The following is a 23,463-nucleotide window of genomic DNA, read 5'->3' on the forward strand; positions in this document are numbered from 1 at the left end:
GCCCCCCTTGTTTCGCGCTCACCTTGCCTGTCCCTTGCTCTCCGGCAGTCCGGCAGATGCTGTGCTCACTGGGCGCCACCGCAAGGAACGCTGGAGAAGATGAACAGATGGCTAGGGCAGTGTCTTCACGTGCTGCGAAGGGGTATGTGGGCTAGATGGGCTGTGAGTACATTAGTTAGTTAGCAATTACATGAGCCCAACAAGCAGCATGTATCATTGCAGCCCAACTGAAATAATGATGGTCAAGCGCATGCAATCTAGCCATTGGCTCGACGCTTCGTTCTTGACAGGCCTGGTTCTTGATCCGTTCGGTGACTGTGATGGGCAATAGTTGATAGCAATCCATGCCGGCCCCCCCTTGGTTTACTTCCACGCTCCGCCACTGGGTATATATATGCAAAAAAAAATACGTTTCCGCTTTACATCGCTACAACCTAGTGCCTACTACTATACACAGTTACACACATTGACATTGAGCTATATTTTTTGAAACTTACATTGACAATTTGACATGGTCGCTAAAAAGACATTGGACAATGTCCGGGGGGAAAAGAAGGTTACATTCCCTAGCTATGCGCCTAGGTTACAGATACGACTATATGAGACATGAGCATGACGGCGTCGCTACACCAGACCCCCTCAAAAAATCTAATCAATGTCAGCATGCACGTAATCTACGAATACAAAATTCTTCTGGAGATCATGGAATGCGTATGCCAGGGCAGCACTGACCAAAGCAGCTGCACCGATCAATATTCTGAGATGAACATCAGCAGGAATCCCAGCGGTAGCACAGCACACTACCGTCGCCCCCATGAAGACCTTCTGCAGAGTCTGGAATGAATTATATGCTCCTTTGCAAGATGAGCATTTCAATGTGTGCTGCTCGTATCTGTCTAGCATCTGCATAGCACAAAATCAATTATAAGAATACAAGAGTTACAGGAATGCAGAAACACAACTGATGAAAATTTCCATGTTCAAAAAGATTCAGCGGATCTTATTGAAAAATGAAAACAGAAGGTAAACTTCGCTGTTCTAGTAAAATGGAACCATTACAGTTGAGCAACTATTCTCGAATGCCTTACAGTAAGAGTAATACGATGCTACCAACTTTCCAAAGAGATTTACCAGTGAATTTAACCCTTTGTATTATTAAGCATGTTGCTGTAAATACACTAGTACATATGGCAACTGCTAATCTAAAACATATATTGTCTATTATAAAGATGAAGTGTGCCAACAATTATGCCCAGAAAGAAAAAACAAATGAAGTAAAATGGATAATTGCAATCAATCATCAATGCAGAGTATTAACTACACAAGCAAAACAGATCCTTGAGACCTTTTTTTTTACAGTGATCCTTGAGACCTTGACCGACAAAAAGATTGCCATATTAAGTCTGGAGCAAAAAAAAGTAATACTGTGACCCTTTAGTAACCATGGTAACTTTTACCTCACGCTTTGTAAGGACGGTAGAAGGCAATGCTTCTTGGCTAGGATTTCCAAACCACTTAGGTTGGCTATTGCCAAATTTCCTTAGCCATGTGCGGAATGCTAAAACAAAACGGTCAGCCTGTGTGGGTGTGAATGTGATCTTTGTGTATTGATGGTTAACATCTGCAGAAGACTCCTTGGATGCAGCTAGGAAAATCTTCTCCTGGCCTTGAAGAACGATCATATCACCATCATAGACCAAATTTGAAGTCCAATGTTCATACCATCGAGGGACAAGCTGCGCCAAAAATACATAAAAGCAAAGAGAAAAGGAAGGTATCAGGATTTGACTGGACACATATAAATTCAAATATGATGCAGCAATAAACTCCGGCAATAATATATGCTTACAGTAGGGACCTTCCCTGCTGTTTCCCAAGAAAAAAAAAGTATGACAAGAAGTTCATTTCAGCAGTTAAAAAGGAAAAAAAATATCAAGCATAAGATAATGTTGACACCACAGCGGGAAAATAAAACACAAGGGAAACACTATACAAGCATGTACCTGCCACCAAGCTTTTCCTGGCATCGTAAACTGGAAAAAATTTCGAGCACTGCAGACAATAGAACGAGTCTTCCCTGGTGCCATTGGAATGTTAAACGAGCATATCCATATGACCCATTTCTGGTCTCCAAAAATGGGCAACTTTGTGTCTATCTCTATTCTGCACAAACCAGTTAACAAAGTTCAGAACCTGTTGGGGCTAGATTAGCAAATGCAATACGATAACAGGTGATAAACCCTAGTTCGCCCTCCCTTGGAGGCTCTGAACTCTTGAGGTTTATTCTCTGCTTCCCCAATCCAATGTGCCGACTCCCCTTTAAGTAGAGCAGCCGGCCCTAACAAACCATGTAACAAACTCTAATGTTTATCTCTAAAATAATCTAAATTACAAATCAGGACAAAATATCTTAGCCACTAGTAGATGCGTCCTTCTTCTTGCGCCATTGGAACTTGTGGCCGAAGAACCGGTCCACAACACTTCCCTCCCCTATGAAAACAGCTTGTCCTCAAGCTGGAAATCAGGGAACGACTCCTTGAACTGCTCCAACGGCTCCCAGGTCGCGTCGGCATCGGACTGACCGTGCCACTGGACGAGCAGGTCCCGCGAAGTACTAGATGGGCGAGCGCGGAGAACCGAAGCTAGTGCAGGAACCACGCGCCGTGAACGACCAGAGGAAGAGGAACCGAGGTGGCTGGAGAGCTGCCAGTATACTTCTTGAGAAACACCACATGAAAGACGTCGTGCAAGCGTGACTTGGCTGGCAGCTTGAGGCGGTACGCTACGGCGCCCATGCGTTCCATGAACTGGAACGGGCCATAGTAGCGCGGCGATAGCTTGGAAGAAGTGCCGCCCTTGATCGATGCAGCCGCACGCTGGTGGAGCCGAAGCCACGCTCATTCGCCGACCTCAAACTCAACATGGCGATGAGTCTTGTTGTGGTACTCCTTCATGTAATCTTGAGCTTGCAGCAGACGTTCCCGAATGTTTGCCAGGAACGTGTCGCGTTCCTAGAGTTGGCGATCCAGGGCGACGACGCGAGCCACTCCAGGCTCGTAGGACAGCATGGTCGGCGGCGGCAGGCCATAAACCACCTGGAACGGAGTCGTCTGGAGGGCGGACTGGTACAACGAATTGTAGCAATATTCCGCCCATGGAAGCCAACGCAACCAGCTACGAGGGCGATCACCTGCAAGGCAACGTAGGTAGACGCCCAAGATACGATTAGTGACTTCAGACTGGCCATCCGTCTGTGGTCGGAACGCCGAGCTGAGACGCAGTTTGACGCCGGCGAGGGAGAACAGCTCCGTCCAAAGCTTGCTGGTGAACACCGGATCCCTGTCGCTCACAATGGAGCAAGGGAGGCCGTGGAGCCTGACGATTTGGTCGAAGAAGACCCTGGCGACGGACATGGCGGTGTAGGGGTGGCCGACCGCGATGAAGTGCACGTACTTGGAGAACCAAGGCGAGGGAAACCCTCGACGAAGTCCATGGCTATATCCGACCACACCGAGCTCGGAACGTTGAGAGGTTGTAGAAGTCCGGCAGGGTGAAGGTGTTCCGACTTGTTGCGTTGACAGACGTCGCAGCCCTTGACGTAGTCGCGGACGAGGCGGCTGGCATGCGGATTGTAGAAGGAGGCGCGAAGTCGGTGGAGCATCTTCTGTACGCCCTTATGGCCCATGCCGTGGGCCGTGGCGAGGAGTTGCGGCCACAGCGACGATGCCGATGGGACGAACACTCGGCCGTGGTGCATGACGAACCCGTCCACCATGGACGGGGCCGCATCGGCCGTGCCGTCAGCGATTTCCTGACATTTGGTGGTGATGTCATCGAGGGAATCCGCCTCCTTCCTGAAGTCATCGAAGATGGCGAACTCGGGCGCGGACAGCACTAGAGCATGCGCATGGCCCGTGTCCTCATCGCGGCGAGACAACACGTTCGCGGCAGTGTTCTGGCGACCAGGCCTGTAAATCACAGAGAACGTGTAACCGAACAGCTTACTAACCCATGTGTGCTGCGGAATTGTGGAGAGCCGCTAGTCAAGCAGGTGCTTCAAGCTGCAGTGGTCCGTTCGGATGGTGAACGAACGTGTCCAGAGGTAGGGGCGCCAATGTCGAACGGCCTGAACGAGGCCTATGAGCTCCTGCTCAAAAGCGGCAAGCTTGGCATGCTGCGGCGCCACGGCGCGGCTGAAGAAGGCGATAAGCCCTTGGCCCTGATGGAGGATCGCCCCGAAACCAGATCCTGAGGCGTCGCAATCGACGATGAATTCCTTGTCGAAGTCAGGAAGTTGTAGGACCGGCGCGGATGTCAAGGCGATCTTGAGCGCGTCGAACGCGGCCGTGGCGTCGTCCGTCCACCGGAACGCTTCTTTCTTAAGGAGGGCAGTCAACGGGGCGGCGATGATGCCGCAATTGTGGATGAAACGCCTGTAGTACCCCATGAGGCCGAGGAAGCCGCGCAAAGCTTTGATCGTCTTGGGTAGTGGCCACACCTTCACAGCGTCAATCTTGGAGTCGTCCATGGCGACGCCGGAACCGGTGATAACGTGGCCCAGATATGCCACGTTGCGCTGTGCGAACAAGCACTTGGAGCGCTTGAGCACCAGGTTGTGTTCCCGCAGAACGGTGAAGACCATGCGCATGTGTTGGAGGTGTTCCGTCCACGACTTGCTGTAGATTAGTATGTCGTCAAAGAAAACGAGGACACACCGGCGAAGAAAAGGACGAAGAACCTCATTCATCAATGCTTGAAACGTCGAGGGCGCGTTGGTGAGGCCGAAGAGCATCAGGAGGAACTCGTAATGGCCATGGTGGGTGCGGAACGCCGTCTTGGCAATGTCATCTTCGTGCATCCGCACTTGGAAGTATCCACTGCGCAGATCCAATTTAGTGAAGAACACGGCGCCGTGGAGTTCATCCAGGAGTTCCTCAACGACGGGAATTGGGAACATATCCCGTACCGTCTTCGCGTTCAGCGCCCTGTAGTCGACACAGAATCGCCAGCTGTTGTCCTTCTTGCGCACGAGGACGGGTGACGAGGACGCCGAGGTACTGGGGCGGATGATCCCCTGTTGCAGCATCTCTTGACATTGTCGTTCGATTTTGTCCTTCAAGAGCTGGGGGTAACGGTACGGGCGAACCGTTACAGGTGCTGTGTCGGGGAGGAGGTGAATGCGGTGGTCCAGTTGGCGCTGAGGGGGGAGACCCGTCGGTTCAGCGAAGTGATCGCTGAATTCCTGGAGTAGGCGATCCAGTAGATCCACCGTCGCTAGGGACGACAACATGGGCGGCGAGGTAGTGCCGACGCCTTGCCAGCGGACACGGTGGTCATCCTGCCAGAACATCATTGTCTTCAGCTTGAAGTCCCACAGCACCGGGCCCAGGGTGCGTAGCCATTGGCACCCCAAGACCAGCTCATATCCCGCCAGAGGTATGATGAAGATGTCGACGTAGAAGTCTTCACCGGCTATGGAGATCAGGGTGTTGGGGCACACTCCAGCGGAGGGAACGCGCTTGCCATTGGCGACGCCGACCGAGAGGCCGGGGCGCGGCGTCGGACGAAGGCCGAGATGCTCGGCGGTGGTCGTAGACATGAAACAATGTGTCGAACCAGAATCGACGAGCGCGATGAACGGCATTTGGGACACCGTGGTGGACAGCAGCATGGTGTCGCCTGTAGTGATGCCGGTCATGGCATGGATGGAGACTTCTGGAGCGTCATCCGAATCTGAACTGAAATCGGCATCTTCCTCCATGTCCATGATGTAGATGCCCCTCATGGGACATTGCTTGAGGTGTTCCTTGGAGAATTTCGCTGGGCAGTTGAAGCAAAGGCCCTCGAGGCGACGCTGGGCCATCTCTTCTGGTGAGAGACGGCGAGGACGCGCGCTAGGCGCGCCTGATTTGGCCTGTGTGCTCGCCGTGGGCGGTGTCGGCGATGGCGTGGCCACCGTTTTGGCGGGGGGCGCAGGTCCACGCGCGACATCGGTTGTGATCTACAGACGGCGTTCGTAAGATCTGGCCAACGCCATGGCATCTTCCAGTGTGGCAGGAGCGCGCATCTCGACATCGGTGCACATGGGTTGAACGAGGCCCGCGGTGAACAGATTAATCTGTTGTTTCTCGCTGACATCCTCGCATCTGGCCAGTAGCTTTAGGAATTGATCGACGTACTCATCGACGGATCCCGTGCGGCGGCAATGAGAGAGCTCGCCGAGGGGGTTGCTCCGGAGGGGGGGCGAAGCGTTTGTGGACGCCGTCGACGAAGGCTTTCTAGTCAGGAACGCCGTGATTCTTCTCCCAGCGGTAGTACCACTGGCTTACTGCGCCTTGGAGGTAGAACGTGGCCGTCCACACCTTCTGGTCCTCGGGCGTGCCGTGCGCACGGAAAAACTGCTTGCCCTTGTGGATCCAGGTGATGGGATCCTCGGAGCCGTCGTACTTCGGGAAACGGAGCTTGTGGACGGGTGGCGCCGGAGCCTTGTCGCCGCCGGAGTATGAGCCCGAGTCAAAACGGCCTTGTTTCTCTAGGAGTTGCGTCTGCACGTTCTTGATGGAGGTCGACAGGAGGGCGTAATCCTGGCGAACAGAGGACACCTCCGTGTTCACCTTCTTGCCGATGTCGCCGATCATCTTGATCATCTTGTCGATCGCCTCGTCAAAGGCGGCCTTCGAGACGGGTGTATTATCGTCGTCATCGCCGGCCATTGCAGTGGATGCGGTGGGGTTTAGCGGCGCGCCGGGGAAGGGGTGGACGTCGAGATTGGAACAGCCGAGGAAAGACCTAGACTGATACCAGAGATGTTGGGGCTAGATTAGCAAGCAATGCAATACGATAACAGGTGATAAACCCTAGTTCGCCCTCCCTTGGAGGCTCTGAACTCTTGAGGTTTATTCTTTGCTTCCCCAATCCAATGTGCCGACTCCCCTTTAAGTAGAGCAGCCGGCCCTAACAAACCATGTAACAAACTCTAATGTTTATCTCTAAAATAATCTAAATTACAAATCAGGACAAAATATCTTAGCCACTAGTAGATGCGTCCTTCTTCTTGCGCCGTTGGAACTTGTGGCCAAAGAACCGGTCCACAACAGAACCACAAAACAACTGAATTGTTGACTGATAAATAAGAACCACTCCACCACACTGAATGGCAAGTGATACAATAAAAAGGGAAAAAGGACAACTGAGTACTTTGCTGAAACTTACTTGTTTAATGCATAGCATGGGGCCTCAAAAGTTGCAGTGATGCGAGGATTACCAGTATTTGCCCCTGAGTAACCCCAGGCACCACTTGATTCCATCTTAAATGTCAAAGGCCTGGCTCTATCTCTTCGTCCAGTAACCTGTGAGGGGAGTTAAAGTTTGGAAATATGAGTAGATGCCCTGAAACCATGTATCTCCAGGAAAAAAAGCACATTGTTTGTCAATGTCAAGAGTTCAAGGCAAACATATAGCATACTAAGCTATTCCGGTTATGCAGTATCCATCCAGAATAAGCAATAAGTAAACAGAATAAACTAGTATGCACTAAATTATCGGATATTCATAGCAAAGGTGCAACAGTTACTTAAGATTGCACACTGGCAACCAGAAAAGATAAGAGGTCAGACTCAATGCAACCATTCTGCACCTTTTTGCCCATCAGAAGCCATGTCAAAGAAATTCAATGTATATGAAATTGGGATGGTAATTTTTTTGGCAAACTAAATACAGTTGATTACAACAAAAACTTCTTTCCTGAAATCACAATCTTTTAACCACAAAATAATCATGAGCCATGACTAGCATGATGTTCCAATGTGATAAGCAACTAAACTCTCTCAAACATAGTCTGTCCTAATTTACCTTGTGGTGAGCAAATTCTATATGGGACGGGTCAGAGACGTTCTCCATCAACGTATCATAACCATAGTACAAGTCCCTCTGGATCGTCACCGTGGAGAAGGCCGGGTCATCAAACTCTTTCGGCAACCTGAAACCAAGCAAGATCGAATTTAGTCACGGGAATGCAGAACCGAATTCAATCCACAGCCACTGTTAGAAGCCAGACTCTACGCACATTGGAGGCTTGGTGGCAGTGGCCTTCTCCCACCCATTCTCGTCAGGCCACACGAAGAGCAGCCCCTGGGAGACGAGGGTGGGGAACTTGGTCGCGCACGCCTTCGGCGACCGCACCGCCCGGGCCTCCGGACCCTCGGGCATGGCCTGAGGGATCCTGGTGCAGGCACCGGAGCCGTCGAATGACCAGCCGTGGTACGAGCACTGCAAGCACCCCGTCTCATCGATCCTCCCCTCCTGCGCAGATTTCAGATCAAAATTAGCCCGAGGATGATACCAGATAGGACACAGATGATGCGAGGATGGGATGCGGTACCGAGAGCGGAGCGAGGCGGTGGGGGCAGCGGTCGTCGAGCGCGGCCCACTCGCCGGACTTGGGGTCCTTCCAGATGACGAGGTCGCGGTTGAGGAGCTGGAACGGCGTGGGGCAGCTGGGGTCGAGGTCCTCGACGAGGGACACGGGGTACCAGTGATCCCTCCACGAGAACTTCTCGCCGGACTCGGGCGCCGACGTGCTCGGCTCCGCCTGCTGCTCCGCCGCCTCACCGGGGGCGGACGGCGGCGCCGCCACGAGCAGGCGGGTGCGAGGACGTCCTGCTCCGCGGGCGTGGTGGCGGGAGATGGGAGCCGCGGCAGCGTGGAGGGAGCGGAGCCGTGGCGGCCTCGGGGCGACGAGGAGCGAGGGGGTCGGGATCGTCGCGCGCATTTTCTCCGGCTCGTGTGACACGGAGAGGTTTTAGCTTTTGGCTTCGCGACGGAGATCCTCGCCGCGCCGGTTTTATGGCTCGCGGTCGCGGTGGGTGCGTGGAAGCAGTGCCGCGCTTCTAGACTCGGCAAGAACAGAGTTCCGGCACGGCAAGGAGAGAAAATCAGAAAACCTCCTGTTTTGGCGCAAAAAACCAGTGGCCAGACTAAGAAAAAACTTCAGAATTTTCACACGTTCTCACCGCCTCACCTCTGGGGACTGGGGAGTGAACAAGAGCGACGAAACTACTGCTACGACCAGAGTACACTGTACACGCGGGGGAGTAGGGGGTGTGAGGTTGCGTGACGGCAGAGGAGGGAAAGAGGGAGGGGATGGAAGATTATGCATGACAACTGGACAAGTGTGCGGGAGCGCGCATGGCGTTTTGCGGCGTTCGTGTGGTGGAGCTTGGGCCAGCCAGCCGCCCCCCGAGAGCAGGACTGCGGGACGAACGCTCCACGCCGGACCTGACCGGCGAGAACGACACGAACCGACCCCGTGGTGGAATCCATCCGACCCGCCCATTGTTTGCAGGGTGCCGGCGATCACATCGTCGCCGGTCGCCGGCTCGCCGCGGCCGGATTGTGGAAACCTCGAATCTGATACTAGGTTTGAGAAGTACCAGCGTTCACTGAACTATAAAAGTACATTTCAAATCAAATTCGAATTAGTTCAGTACATATACAACCTGCATATTAACGTCCGTCAGAGGAAATGACTGCTGCTACCAGAAATACTGACATCACCAACGCAGTAAGGCCCTGTTTAGATCTTTACATGTAAACGCAAAAAAGCCGTAAACGCATTAAAGTGAAACGGAATCTTACCAATTTGAAGTACTAAATGAAGTCTATTTACAAAACTTTTTGCATGGATGGGCTGTAAATCGCGAGACGATTCTAATGAGCCTACCTAATCCATGATTTGCAACAGTGATGCTACAGTAACCATCCGCTAATTATTGATTAAACATGAATTAATTAGCATCATTAGATTCGTCTCGCGATTTACAACCCACCTATGCAAAAAATTTTGCAAATAGACTTCATTTAGTACTTCAAATATCCTCTTTACATCTTTACACAATTTTGCAAAATAAACTAAACACACCCTAAGATTATCACAATTCCATTCCCCATTACGGTGCAACAGGAAAAGGAAACAAAATTCACCCTGACTTACCATGCTATGCGCAGACAAGCAGATGTTATCATCAATATCAGCGGAGACAAAGTTATTTGCAGGGTGTCACAGATCATTTGTTCAGCATATATGCAACCTCTGCATATTAACTCTCGTCAAAGAAAAAAAATTACAGCTGCTACATGCCATCAGAAATACAAACATAATTAACACAGAAAATTATCATAAATCCATTACCTCTCATGCGATGAGACAGAAAAACAAAATACTTCCACCTACCATGCAAGGCTCTAACAAAAACTACCACATATTATCAGCATTAAGCAGATGTAATCATCATGGCAATCTCGCCTCCACACGCCCCCACAATCACTGCAAGATTCCAGGGGACCATTTCACTGCTGGATGTTTCTAGCATAGCGTATTCGAAATGCTAACTTCACATAAACTCTGTAGGAGCAACCAAGCAAGGTCCCTTATTGCACATTTGCACTTTGGGGAGAAAGCATAAACAGACGAGCATAACCACAACGAGAACATCATCAGTTCATCACATAACAGACTAAATATGACAGCATTACAAACAAGAATAGAACCATCAGGAACAAGAGTGTCAACCAGAGTCACATAACACATAGTATAAGGGAACTCGTGATAAGCACAGCCTAACCCCAGCCAGTTCCTTCGCAGGCATTACCACGAACACAAGGCGGTAACCGCCAACACCAGTCACTTGATTCCAGCCAACAGGCGGAGAGATTAATCGAAGCACAGCGACACCCCTTTTTGAGTTCAAAAGGGGATTGGGGTTTTAAATGCAGCAAACCCACGGTGGCCGCCGCCCTCGCCGGAGGGCTCACTTGGGCAGCATCTGCGCCGCCGCCGCTGCAGCCGCCTCCTGCTGCTGCTGGTAGTTGAGCGGGCGGCGGAACAGCATGATGTGCGGCTCCGGTCGGTGGATCGCGTAGTGCACCCACCCGCGGCTCTGCTGAACGCCGATCGCACGCCACTCGTTCTGCAAAAAGGGAAAAGAAAGAAATTCCCCACAAAACCCCAACATCAGATATCCAAGACAACAGCAGGGCAAAGACGTGATCTACACAAATGCATGTGAAATTCTTGGCGTTTACCTCGGAGAGGAGGCGGTTCTTGGGCAGGAGCTTGGCGACCTCGGGCGGGAGGACGACGTGCCTGCGCCGGACAAAGGGGATCGGGTTAGGGTTTTACCGAACACGGAAGACAAAGAGATGGAAATAGGTAAAATCAGGAAGCTAGGGTTCTGCATCTACCTGTACTCGTAGGTGTCATCGAAGTACTTCTCGGAGTACTGGATCTGGCCCATGTCCACCACACCACTTCTCGATCAGCTACTCTACAGAAAATTCCCCAAAATCTCAGCGGAAACCCCAAACAAAGTACCAAATCGCGCAGCAATTCAGAGCAAATCCACGAATCACAGAGGAATATTTAACGGAGAACACGAGAGATCGAAGGATCCGGAAGGAAGCGCGGCGCATACCTCGGAGCGGAGCGGAGCGGGTGCGGTTGAGCCGAAATGAGAGCCGCAGCGAGGGGAGCGTGTTGGGGGAGACGGTAGGGGTGCGGGATGGGGTGGGGGAGCGTATTTAAAAGGAATCGGAGGGCGGCGACCGTTGGTGTGTAGATGGACGGGCGAGATGGCCCGGGGCGGATAGGGCACGTAGTCGTTGCGGATCACCCACCGCCGGATTCATGGGCGGCGTGGGCTGGATTCGCGTCCAAATCAGCGGAAGCGTGAGAACATGGTGGATGGGAGGGAGTTTTGAATTTTGAAATCGCGGGTTGGCGCGAGTAGAATATTACTTGTCTATCTGCGCCGATTTGCCCGTTATGGGTACTTGTCTACTTGACGAACACGAACGCCGAAGTATTTTCGGTTGCTCCTTCGGTTCCGTTTCTATGTGAAATCGAGTTCAACCTGAAAGTTTCACATGAAAAAAGCTCCTCCCTGCCCATAGGGATTTCACATGAAAAGTTTATTATATTTGTTTGAACATCTAACCCTACTAGATTCCAATGTTCAAGACTCCAAATACAGTAGGTTCGAAGATTTGAGACGGGAGAAATTCTTTGGTGCCGTTAGTATCTTCCAGACGAAGGAACCCAACTGTTTTTTTTTTTTTGAGAGAGAGAGAGGTAAGGAACCCAACTATTGTATACTCCCGCAATACGGCCCACGACAAACTTCCGAGTCCATCAAAACCCCTGTCTCCGCCCTGGGCCCAGTCCATCAGTGCTGAGTGGGCCGGTATTTTCCAGTGCCTATCAAGGAGAAGTTTTGCATGTACATTGGGCCTGCTCTTGCTTTGTCGCGGCAACCTTCATGGGCCGAGCCTCAGCTGAGAGAAGACGCCTTCTGATGACAAGAATTTTGCAACATCTTCTTCGTGAAAACTAGCGGAAGATTCAAAAAAAAAAACTAGCGGAAGATAAAAGTTCTGAGGCTAAAAACTGCGTTTATCATGCAGAGAAAGGGTTAAGAGGAACTATTTTTCTGCGACGCATAATCAGGAATGGTGAAGTAAATCCTGGGAGCAAACCAATCATCAAAGTTTGAGGAGCAATTAATAAACTTAGAAACCACGACTCCTCGCAAAAAAAAACATAGAAACCATGACATTTTAATTTAATTCTCTCTGCAGTACTATCTACTTCATGGAGGCTTTATTTTCTTCAACGTATAAAAGAAGTAGCATGCCGTGCCAATTCATGTGACCCTTATTTTAAACTCAAAAGGGAAATAAAAGAGCAATGTCCATCTTTCGCTGCAAGGATTCTTTACAATCTCCGTGATGGCAACAAAGGACCTAATGCTTCTAGTTTACAGGTAGACTTGGGTACCGCAAGCCCGCAACCAACCCAAATTGCCACTTCAATTTGTTGTGTCCCCACTCCACACAAGCTAAGTGCTCCAGCTCACAAAGCACATCCCAATATTTGACCAGGCGCGCCAGCTCAGAATTCGCGGAAATTCGCGAGTTTTTAAGCTTTCATCAGGGCATTCTAAAACATATTAAAAATTATCATTCCCTACCGGATCATGCTTGACAGAGCGCCAAATCGATTCTCCTGGATAAAACAGGGTCCACTTCCAGCAAGGCAACGACTACGATGAGATCGACGGCCGCTGCTCCAGCATGTTACGATCGGCTTGCGATGGGATCACGAAATTAATGATTAAGCATCAGCTTGCCTGTGATGTCTACTGATCCACAAGCACAGGCAGAACAACCCATGTTTACCAGTTAACAACAAGATGCTATGTCAATCTGTGGGGCTCTACTCTACTGGTAGAAAGTTTTGGATGACGCATGGACGACTATTATATGGAGCCTGGGATGGAGCTAGAACATCTCATGTATTCAAAACTCCAAGCTCTAGTAGTTAGTACTCCACAAACTAATACTACTACATAGAGCTACCACTAAACTACACTGCATCAGTTCGTCGCGTACGCTTTAGGCCTTTGGCAGGCAGTCCGTTCGTTCCATCCGGTGACTGCTAGTAGTGCAGGTCTGAAAGGTTCTGCAGCGTGGTGATGCATGTGACGACGCAGCGGCACCATACCATACGGCAGCACACAGGGGCAGGAAGGAAACAAAAGCGGCAGAGAATAGTGGAGCAGAGGCCGCCGCTTAAAACAAATTTTGTGGATATGGATGTGCCTCATGCTAGTTTAGCATACCCGTCAGGGATAATCGTAATGTAATTAGAGGTCCTCCTAATTCTCGCAAAAAAAGAAGCCATTTCTCCTAATCATGGAGCTCCTCACGGCAGTATAGCAGAATTCTGAGAATAGTCGTAGCCATCAGACGTCAGTGAGTGGGGGCTAGCGGCTGTCTGGCCGGCGCATGGAGCACGCGGAGGCTTCGAGAACCCTAGTGGAAGGATTGGCGAATCGCCACGGCGCCCAGCCAATTATGAGCGGGTGGGCGTCGCTCGTGGCGCGGCGACCGACGGAGCAGACGACGTGTCCCCGTCGCACGAGCCGAGTAGGCAGCGAGAAGACATGGAGTGGATGGTTGTTTTTGTCCATGGACGGTGCCGGAATGGCGTCTCGCCAAGCCGTCCTTGAGACTTGAGAGAGGTTCGTGGCCTAGGCTTGATGTGTGGTGCTGTGCATATAGCTGCGGAAGAATCTCGAAGGAAGAACGGTCTCGTTTCAATGAGATTTGCCACAAGATATCTACTTTGGACTCATTCTCAAAAAGAGTGAAACAGAACAACTCACTCATTCAAAAGAACCAACCCTACAGCTACTACGTATAATCTGGATCAGTAGCCGGAGAAAAAAAAAGTCATCATCGTGGAGCACATGTTGTGATGTGTTAAGCAGCTGCAGAAGCGGACTAGAGGCACAGCCAAAGCCAACCCCTAGCTTGCTCCGCCGTCACCGTCGGGTAAACACTGGAGGGACCGTCCGTTGATCCCGGCGGCCCAATTAGCGGCGAGGGGTCACGTCGCCGGCGCCTCCTAATCCACACGAGCCACATAGCCGCGCCTACCTGCACGCGTGGCTCGCTGACGGCTCCCCGGCCGCGCTTTGCCTGAGCTGGCGCCGCAAGCGACTCCGCCGGGAAAACGCTCCCGGTCGCTGTCTCGCCGCAGCGTTGGAATCATGCAGATCCCAGCAATCCGAGCTTACGAGATGGTTAGCAAAAGTAGAGTACACTCGAATGGACAACAACGTTGTTAACTAGTTATTTGTTACCGACCATGACGCCGCGAAACAAATGTTTATTATTCTCTTGCTTTTTTTTTAATAAATTTATTATTCTCTTGCAGGAGGAACAGAGGATAGTAACTACTAGTAAGAGTGATGGTGCAATCTTTCATCTCAAAACACCCTCGGATAGCATTTTATAATTCTTTTTTTTCTATTTTGATTTCTATGACCTATCTAGAGAAACATTTAATACTGGCAGCAGTGACACCTAGCACCTATTGAAGAAAGAGCATATGCACGTACCGAGTTTCTCTTGTTCTTCTTTCCACTGATTCTTTATATTATCATGCCATATCGTTTCATTCATCCCAATCTGTACAATTTCCTCGTTAATGTCTCAAACTACAGAAGAAACTTTTTTTTGGATATTATGTATCCCTCCGTTTGGAAATACTTGTCACTAATGACCACTTTTTTTGTTTGGAAATACTTGTCACCCAACGGTCTGCAGAATGAAATTTCCAATTTTACCCTTGTGTGTAGGGATGGCAATTGGACCCGTGGATGCGGGTACCCACGGATTTTAGACCCGGTGGATGCGGGTGCGGGTTTCAAATTCAACCCGCGGGTGCACCCGCACCCGCACCCGCAATATGCGGGTGCGGGTGCGGGTTTAGAATTGCACCCGCGGATGAACCCGCACCATACATAAATTTTGGCCCAGATAATCTTTAGACCCAGCCCATTTACCCAATCTATATATAGCTGGTTGTAACGGTGTAACCCTAGCTCTCCCAGTACTCCGATCCCCCATTCCCCCGACCGGCCGCCCCCCACCCATCTTAGCCCATCAGCCCCAGCAGGATCCGGAATCTGCCGCCGGCGACAAGTCCGTGTGCTCGCGCACCCATCTCAGCCCGTCAGCCGCCAGGCAGGCAGGCGCGCGGCGCGCCGTCTCCACTCTCCACTCGCCTCGCGCCAGCAGGATCCGGAATCTGCCGCCGGCGACAAGTCCGTGTGCTCGCGCACGGCCGCCCGGCACTGACCCGTCCCCTCGGCCCTCGCGCAGGACGCTGGCACGCTGCGGCAGCCGGCGGGGTACGCGTCCAACCCAGCCTCCACCACAGGCTCCATCCAACCCAGCCGATTCGTGTGTTAGGGTTTGGTGTTGGGAGGTCTTGATTTGATGGGTTCAGATTTATTTTCCTCCTTGTTTGCGTGTGTAGGTCGAGGCTTGCTGGCAATGGTGTAGGCAGTGCCCTCCAACGACCTAGTAATATTAGCAAATGGCAAACTAGTAATATCCCCAAAGTAGAAGAGATGTCAGCACTGATGAAAGAAAAATTTCTAAAGTACTGGAAAGACACTCATGGTCTTATGGCAATTGCTACTGTTCTAGATCCTCGGTACAAATTGCAATTCCTGAATGCTATGTTTGAACAAATTTATGGACATACATGGTTCAATGAAGTGAAGAAAGTTAGGGATTTGCTGTATGATTTGGTGTTGGAATACCAAGGTTTTATGGAAGGTGTTGGCACAACAGATGGTGTTGGTACTTCTAGCAATAACAGTAGCAGTAGTACTGTGGGAAGTGGAGATAAAGCAGTAGTTGACATATTTGATAGATATTTGTCTTCCCAACCAATAGTCTCAACTACTTATGTGCGCACAGAATTGGATTTGTACTTGGAAGAGCCATTGTGGCCAAGAACAACAGATCTAGACATTATTCATTGGTGGCAGTATGCAGGGATGAAATATCCTACTTTGCGAAACATTGCTCAAGATATCTTGGTTATTCCTGTAACAACAGTTGCTTCAGAATCAGTTTTTAGCACTAGTGGGAGAATTATAAGCCCGAGTCGCAGCAGACTTGCTCCAAAAATGGTGGAAGCATTAATGTGTATGCAAGCTTGGTCACATGCTGAAATGTTAGGTATATATGCTGGTTTTTGCTTTACATTTATGGTAGCATTGTTTTCTCTCATACATGATAACACTAACTTGTTAATCTTGTTTGATTTAGGGCCTGAGTCTCCTGTTATGAATGCATTGCTGACATGTCTTGATGATGAAGAAGAAGAAATGGTACTGCCACTTTACCTCTTCTATTTTGTTCCTCCTTGCTTCATTTAATTTCTACTATTTTTCCTATTAGGATGCACCTGAGTCGGACATTATTGATTGATGCTTGCCCATGGGAGCAATCTGATGTGGTGGTGCTGCATGCTGACCTGCTGGGAGTGTTGTCATGGTGCTGTTGAAGTACTTGTGAACTTGAAATAAAATGACTGTACTAGTTATCCCTATGTGGCTATGTCGATTATTCAATGTATTGTAACACTTAATTGTTGATTTGTGGTGCTACTAGTATGCTGAATTGTGATTTGTGACCTTGAATTTATGGATTTATTGTTAGCTTCATCTTATTATTATGCTGAATTGTGATTATTATTATAGCTGTTGTCAAATCTGCGGATACCCGAAACCCGCCCGAAACCCGACGGGTGCGGGTGCGGGTGCAGAAATGAAACCGCGGGTCTGCCTGCGGGCGGGTTTTGCCCAGCCCCGCGGGTTTGCCTGCGGGTGGGTTTTTGCCAAACCCGCACCCACATCGCGGGTGCCACCCCGACTTGTGTGTGGGTCCAATAGCCTCTAGAAATATCTGGATTCTTTGCGTCCTGGCCTCCTCTGTTCTCTCTTAGGTCGCATTTTTAGCGCTGGGCGCCAGAGCTAGCCCGCCACGTCTTTTGAAATTTGAATCGGAGTCACTGGAAAGCACCAAGTGCAAGCTCTTTAGACTAATCTAGAACCGCGTACATATAAGATGACAAGAGACATTTTAGTTATTTTAGAAAGAACCAAATGAGTGCATTAGTTTTTGAGCCTCGGTCAAAAGTGACAAGTATTTTCAAACAGAGGGAAGTATATAGAAATCACAGCATATCCGCTTGGCGTCTACTAGAAACTTCAGAGAGGAAAAGCAGCAAGCTGTGGGTGCTCGCAAATATGACAACTCCGGCCGTAGGTGTTACAGTCAGCCTGTTCGGCTGGGTGGTTTGGGCTGGTTGAACACTGTGGCGGCGGTTTTTGTGAGAAGATGCATACTGTAGCGGCTGGTACTGTAACAACTACACGTGGTATAGCCTTGACTGCGCGTGGGAGCGCGTACTGTACTGATACTGTACCAACAGTGTTACTGTATCTACAGTACCGCCAGCCAGCGCTGATCAGCGAAACGAAGAGGCATACACGCTCAAACAGCTCATTTCGCCGCTAAAAAATTGGCCCTCGCGTTCCAACCGGATAGGCGCGGGGCGACCGGCCGCTCCCGGTGACCCGCCCGTGGCCAAGGCCAGGGCCCCAGCGCTCCGGGGCATGCCCGCGCCGCTGTATATATACCACCTCCATGGCATCTCTTCCTCGCCACCGCATCTCACACCCCCTGAGCTCAGCTCCAAGCACAGTCGTCTCCTCCTCCTGTGGTCAGAGCGAGCGAGAGGCCAGAGGCCGTGAAAATGCCGATCACCAGGATCGCCGTCGGGAGCCACCAGGAGGTGTACCACCCGGGTGCCCTCAAGGCGGCGTTCGCTGAGTTCATCTCCACCCTCATCTTCGTCTTCGCCGGCCAGGGCTCCGGCATGGCCTTCAGTGAGTGACCACGCCTCGCCCTCATCTCGGTCACTTATTAGTGCTTAATGTTTTCCACTCACTTACATAACGTCAATTAGAGAATAATAACATGTATACAACGAGTAGTTATTAGCATGTACAGTACAAGTGTTGGTTCATCTTTGGTCTTAGCTCGAGTTCGTCACTGAAATGAAGGAACAGATAAGGTCCTTTTCTTTTTAGCAGAACATGTTTTTTTTAATACGCAAGGTGTTACTACTTACTAGAAGCTCAGAGAAGTTCCTTTTTAAAAAAGTCAAAAGTGAGGGCAAGTGAAGTCTTTTAGATGGAATGATTGATTAGTTCAGATGACAAGTTTAGCTCTATGATCATGTAGAGCTGCAGATCGAGGAATCCTCGACGCAGAATCAGCACGTTCTATTCGAGTCTCTGATTTGCAGTCTCCATGTGGTGCTTCTGCCAAGTAGCAAAATCCTCTGCTGACACTGTGACATCTTTTGGATCCCGGAAAAAGAAACACAGTCATCAGTCAGTACAAAGAGAATATTAGTGCAAACAGACTAGGGAAAAGTAACTGATAAAAAGAACCTGCACAATCACGACTTCTCAGCTCGCTTAAACAAATCCTTTTTTAACGGCATGTCAGGACCAGTGAAAAAAGTGAAAAGATTAAGCATAAGACAGTGGAAAAAAATCATGAACATTTTTTACTTGCTTGTCAGTATCTGATCGTGTTACGTGGACGAACTACCTGGTCGTCAGATATGATGGATCTTACAGTGTTACTGACTTGCGTGGTGCTCCCCTCGCGCAGGCAAGCTGTCCGCCGGCGGCGCTACGACCCCCGCTGGCCTGATCTCGGCGGCGGTGGCGCACGCCTTCGCCCTGTTCGTGGCCGTTTCCGTCGGCGCCAACATCTCCGGCGGCCACGTGAACCCGGCCGTTACCTTCGGCGCCTTCGTCGGCGGCAACATCACCCTGTTCCGCGGCCTCCTGTACTGGATCGCCCAGCTCCTGGGCTCCACCGTTGCGTGCTTCCTCCTCCGCTTCTCCACCGGCGGCCTCGCCACCGGCACCTTCGGCCTGACCGGCATCTCCGTGTGGGAGGCCCTGGTCCTCGAGATCGTGATGACCTTCGGGCTGGTGTACACGGTGTACGCGACCGCCGTGGACCCGAAGAAGGGCAGCCTGGGCACCATCGCCCCCATCGCCATCGGCTTCATCGTGGGCGCCAACATCCTGGTCGGCGGCGCCTTCGACGGCGCGTCGATGAACCCCGCCGTGTCCTTCGGCCCCGCCCTCGTGAGCTGGTCCTGGACCCACCAGTGGGTGTACTGGGTCGGCCCCCTCATTGGCGGCGGCCTCGCCGGCGTCATCTACGAGGTGCTCTTCATCTCCCACACCCACGAGCAGCTCCCCACCACCGACTACTGAGCTGAGGGCTGAGGCTTCGGTCGCCGCCGCCGACGTTCGCGCGCAGCCGCCGGTTCCTCCGTCCGTTTGATCAGTTCGGCACCGCCGCCGTTTAAGTTAGTTTTCCCTCGCACCGCGTGCTGCTTGCATCGACCACCGCCATGCTTAGCTTGTACCATGAACCCGAACTCTCCGCCGCCGCTGCGCCGCTCGCCATGGTTTGCTTCGATCAGTCGCATCAAGTTGGAAACTGTAACCGCCACCGTGAATTCCGGACCCCGTTTGCATGCTTCTGTAAAATTTGTGAATTTGCCCGCGAGTACTCTATTTGCCATCCACTCATCCAGAGTATTCCGATCTATGCTCTACATGTGCTCGCGAATCCGCCATGATTTTGCTCGAATCGCGACGATTTCGACTGGGATCGTCGTCGTCGAGCAGCGGCGAGGTGGCAGCGCAATAATGCGGCGGCATGTGCCGCCGGACGGGGTGGTACGCGCGCCACGTCGGAGTGGGGACAGAGGTGATAAGGCTGACCTGCTCTTGTCTCCCTGGACCGGCTCGTGCTGCACGACGCATTGGCATCGCGAGGCGCGCGGATAGTACAGTGTCCTGCTCGTACTGATTTTCAAAAGGAAAAAAAAAATACAGTCATGCTCGTACCGTGCCTGCACGCGAGCTTGTACCCCGAGCTCAGTGTGTTCTCGGCCTGCACGGAATGGTGAAATAGAGGCTGTTCGGCTGACCGCATAAATAGTATAGAACTGGTAGAATGAATAGTATTTTGTAAGAGGAAATAAGTCGAAACATAATGTAGATGGCAGTAATGTAGATGCGTGCTGGGGCACTGATGGTCTGGTCCTGCACGCCAGGCATGATGGCGTATTGCGATCTGGTAGATCGATCCTGAAAGAAGCAGGATGCTCTTTCACGACCAAGCTGAAGCTACAGTATAAACCCATGTGCAGGCTACGCAGCACGCGGCAGCCGTAGTAGCGTTCAACAGTTTCCAGTGTCACTTGGCAGTAGTTGTTTGGGTACACTAATTTAACAGACTAATCTACTAGTTGATCACTTGAGCTCAGCAGCAAGCAGGAGCTCCGTCAGGACTCAGGAGAAGGATGAGGATTAGCCGGGGGGACGCAGCTTTCAGATCCTCCTCCGGTCTCCGGGAATATGCCTCTCGGGCTCCTACGAAAGGCAGGGTACACTGTTCGCGGCGATGCGTCCAGAGGCCTCGTGCTGCTTCCGCCAGCCTGACGCCCGGCCCACCACTAACTCTGAGACAGACAACCACGGATACTGCACTGTACTCCTTCTCTTATCTTCTCTTATCCTTCATCGGCCTTAAGTACTCTCCTAACTACCGTTTATTCCCTGATACTAAACTGAGGACCCGACGAGGTGGTTGTGCCACCTACGCATGTGGTTTTTATTTTTTATTTTTTTGAGGGACAGACTAATTTCAGTGTGAAATTGGGACTGTCAGGTCCAAGCTCTAAGGACCTCTGAGTACATGACTACGTCACAAATTGCCGTGTTTTCTTATACTGTTTCTATTGCGCGCCCTCAACAGTCAACCCTCATAATTCAAATTTGAGACATGCAAACTCATGCCAGCCTGAACTTGTTTGGAACCTGTGGCAGAATGATCCGCGCTACTACTAATAACATGTCCGGGAATTATTAGCCTGCTAACCAATGAAAGAGAGGCTCTCCTCCATTTGGATATCTATTATCTTATTATTTGGTCAACAAACGGAGCCTTCACATTCGCTTTCAAGGTCTAGAAATTTCCACATTAATCGAAGAAAAATAAAAAATAAAAATTACCCACCACTGCCATTATGATAAAAATTAGCCTAAAATACCCATGTGCCTAATTAAAAATCATCCACCAATGCCATTATGAAAAATTAAATATAAAATACCATTTAGCTATGTATCAGTTACAAATATATACTATTAATAAAAACTAAAGCTAACAACAATCAATCAAAATAAAATAAAATAAAAATATGAATAATTATCTGTATAATATTATTAAATCTCAATAAATCAAATTGTTATTATAGGTATATCATAGTTGAATTGTTTTAATCAATAATAATACATAATTTATGATAATGAACAGGATGATGTATGGTAAAAAAATTTAGTATAATCTTTAAGTAAAGATACAACGACATGTAACTTTTTAAATTTTTAATACTAACTGTGCAAATGCGCGGGCTGTACGATTAGTCTTTTATAAGAGCCCGGCTGGACCACATCAATCGTTTGTGTCGGCACAGCCCAGCACTACCTTTCCTTTCAAGCCGTCGTCCTTTGCTTGGCTACCTCGTCACTCGATCGAGACGCGCTCAAATTGGCGTGTTTGGTATGGGCTAGGACTAGGAGTAGTAATCTGCATCAACCCCTCTGTTTGGTTTCTAGACTCTTCCTGGCTTCACAGCTTCGTCATTCTTCCGGTGCCATCCCTGGCTTTCCGTCGACAGATGGAGATGTGATCGTTGGCGAATGACTGAATGAGAGAGATTGATTAGGATGGGATCATCGCGCACGCATCGCAAGTACACGTTGACGAGAGGGCATCGCGAGATCGAAATGTAACAAAGCTGGATCTCGTTGCGTCGTCCAGGGCGAGGAAACGAGTGGCTCCGGCCTCGGCAACACGTCGCTCTCGCGTGGGCGTGGCGCTGTCTCTGATTTGCTCTCGCGCACCGGCCGCCCCGGTCATCAGCCTCTGTACGTCCTCCCGACCGAGTCCCGACCCACCGGCCTCGCCGTTGACCATTCCCTCGATCGCCGGTAGCTCGCCGCCGCCGCCGCCGCGCGCATGGCGGCCTGAACCAATGGAAACCAGGCGAGATTCTATGATCTAGCAGTAAGCCTGCGAAAACGTGGGACCAATCAGGCAATGGTTATGCAACGGGATATCGATGGTGTCCTTGTCTTGCATTCCGAGTATTTCAGTCCACCAGTCTGTTTACATACCAAGATACGCTTCGCGATGGATCGACGGAAGCCACGGATTTCACGTGGCCGCAGCTGTTTATAGGCTCCCTGAAGTTGTTGTTTTTTTTTTGAACGGTGGCTCCCTGAAGTGTGGAGCAACTGCGTGCTAAAATTTACTACGATTTTTTTCACCCCGCGAGGGACAGCCAGTCCTATATGTATTGGCCAAGCCACTGCTGAAAATTCATCTGACCACTGGCCCCTTGCGAGTTAATAGTCTTAGTCAGCACGTTAGATGATCCAAAGGTACTACTAGTACCTCCCATTGCATCTCATACTGTTCATTGCATGCGCCGCTGGACCGGACCCATGGATCCCGCTCCCGCGCCGGGGCATCCGCGGAAATCATGGGCGGACCAGCGTGGCCGCCGGCCCCCGCCCGCGTCGCTCTGCATGATTCGCTGTCCAAACAGAAGCGTCGCCATAATTCTGCCGCCTACTCCGGATCCGGGTACAATCCTGAATCCTGACCGGGTCGGATCGGGCCTGGCCATGGCCTCGGACCTCGGTGAGTTCTGGACCTGGCCAGCGGTCGTAGGACGGGGAAGGGAGACGGCAGTGCTCGATCATACATCAGCCAGGTCACTGATCTTTTGCTTGGCATGTACAAATGGATCCTGACCTTTGCCTATGCTTGGAGGTTTCCTGTCACTTCAGTTTCTGTGCTAAACACACCTTCTCTTCCATACCGAGCAAGTGCATTTGCAAAAGAGGTTTTGTGGCGACGTTCCGTTTGTCC

General features: G+C 50.6%; 4 protein-coding genes across 5 annotated transcripts; 2 read left to right on the forward strand and 2 right to left on the reverse strand.

Moving 5' to 3' along the window:
* Positions 1-457: 457 nt before the first annotated feature.
* LOC120647311 (pheophorbide a oxygenase, chloroplastic-like) lies at positions 458-8,899 on the reverse strand. The gene is made up of 7 exons (XM_039924064.1): positions 8,381-8,899; positions 8,066-8,301; positions 7,852-7,978; positions 7,213-7,349; positions 2,004-2,163; positions 1,458-1,736; positions 458-903 (listed from the first exon to the last, which is right to left on the reverse strand). Exons 1-7 carry the CDS (start codon positions 8,768-8,770, stop codon positions 649-651), a joined length of 1,584 nt encoding a protein of 527 aa, XP_039779998.1. The 5' UTR covers positions 8,771-8,899; the 3' UTR covers positions 458-648.
* A 1,554-nt stretch (positions 8,900-10,453) lies between these two features.
* LOC120647312 (cyclin-dependent kinases regulatory subunit 1) lies at positions 10,454-11,617 on the reverse strand. 2 transcript variants are annotated; one of them, XM_039924065.1, is made up of 4 exons: positions 11,472-11,617; positions 11,242-11,324; positions 11,083-11,143; positions 10,454-10,967 (listed from the first exon to the last, which is right to left on the reverse strand). In XM_039924065.1, the coding sequence occupies exons 2-4, from the start codon at positions 11,292-11,294 to the stop codon at positions 10,809-10,811; spliced, it is 273 nt and encodes a 90-aa protein (XP_039779999.1). In that variant the 5' UTR covers positions 11,295-11,324; positions 11,472-11,617; the 3' UTR covers positions 10,454-10,808. The 2 variants fall into 2 exon arrangements, with proteins under 2 accessions (XP_039779999.1, XP_039780000.1); XM_039924066.1 differs by having other exon boundaries at positions 11,242-11,319; positions 11,472-11,609.
* A 4,305-nt stretch (positions 11,618-15,922) lies between these two features.
* LOC120647313 (zinc finger BED domain-containing protein RICESLEEPER 1-like) lies at positions 15,923-17,060 on the forward strand. The gene is made up of 3 exons (XM_039924067.1): positions 15,923-16,596; positions 16,687-16,748; positions 16,819-17,060. Exons 1-3 carry the CDS (start codon positions 15,978-15,980, stop codon positions 16,846-16,848), a joined length of 711 nt encoding a protein of 236 aa, XP_039780001.1. The 5' UTR covers positions 15,923-15,977; the 3' UTR covers positions 16,849-17,060.
* A 928-nt stretch (positions 17,061-17,988) lies between these two features.
* LOC120647314 (probable aquaporin TIP1-1) lies at positions 17,989-20,048 on the forward strand. Its single transcript, XM_039924069.1, has 2 exons — positions 17,989-18,311; positions 19,108-20,048. Exons 1-2 carry the CDS (start codon positions 18,179-18,181, stop codon positions 19,725-19,727), a joined length of 753 nt encoding a protein of 250 aa, XP_039780003.1. The 5' UTR covers positions 17,989-18,178; the 3' UTR covers positions 19,728-20,048.
* The last annotated feature ends 3,415 nt before the right edge of the window (positions 20,049-23,463 follow it).

Source organism: Panicum virgatum, chromosome 9K (genome assembly GCF_016808335.1).
Source record: "Panicum virgatum strain AP13 chromosome 9K, P.virgatum_v5, whole genome shotgun sequence".
In the NCBI taxonomy this organism is placed as follows: domain Eukaryota; kingdom Viridiplantae; phylum Streptophyta; class Magnoliopsida; order Poales; family Poaceae; genus Panicum; species Panicum virgatum.

Excerpts from the sequence above, each read along its gene's own strand:
- LOC120647313 (XM_039924067.1), top strand. The coding sequence starts at position 15,978 with ATGTCAGCACTGATGAAAGAAAAATTTCTAAAGTACTGGAAAGACACT. Across the intron at positions 16,597-16,686 it reads GTCACATGCTGAAATGTTAG|GGCCTGAGTCTCCTGTTATG; the intron begins GTATATATGCTG and ends TGTTTGATTTAG. Across the intron at positions 16,749-16,818 it reads ATGATGAAGAAGAAGAAATG|GATGCACCTGAGTCGGACAT; the intron begins GTACTGCCACTT and ends TTTTCCTATTAG.
- LOC120647311 (XM_039924064.1), bottom strand. The coding sequence starts at position 8,770 with ATGCGCGCGACGATCCCGACCCCCTCGCTCCTCGTCGCCCCGAGGCCG. Across the intron at positions 8,302-8,380 it reads ACCGCCTCGCTCCGCTCTCG|GAGGGGAGGATCGATGAGAC; the intron begins GTACCGCATCCC and ends AAATCTGCGCAG. Across the intron at positions 2,164-7,212 it reads CCATGCTATGCATTAAACAA|AATAGAGATAGACACAAAGT; the intron begins GTAAGTTTCAGC and ends TGGTTTGTGCAG.
- LOC120647314 (XM_039924069.1), top strand. The coding sequence starts at position 18,179 with ATGCCGATCACCAGGATCGCCGTCGGGAGCCACCAGGAGGTGTACCAC. Across the intron at positions 18,312-19,107 it reads GGGCTCCGGCATGGCCTTCA|GCAAGCTGTCCGCCGGCGGC; the intron begins GTGAGTGACCAC and ends CCCCTCGCGCAG.
- LOC120647312 (XM_039924065.1), bottom strand. The coding sequence starts at position 11,294 with ATGGGCCAGATCCAGTACTCCGAGAAGTACTTCGATGACACCTACGAG. Across the intron at positions 11,144-11,241 it reads GATGACACCTACGAGTACAG|GCACGTCGTCCTCCCGCCCG; the intron begins GTAGATGCAGAA and ends TGTCCGGCGCAG. Across the intron at positions 10,968-11,082 it reads AGAACCGCCTCCTCTCCGAG|AACGAGTGGCGTGCGATCGG; the intron begins GTAAACGCCAAG and ends CCCTTTTTGCAG.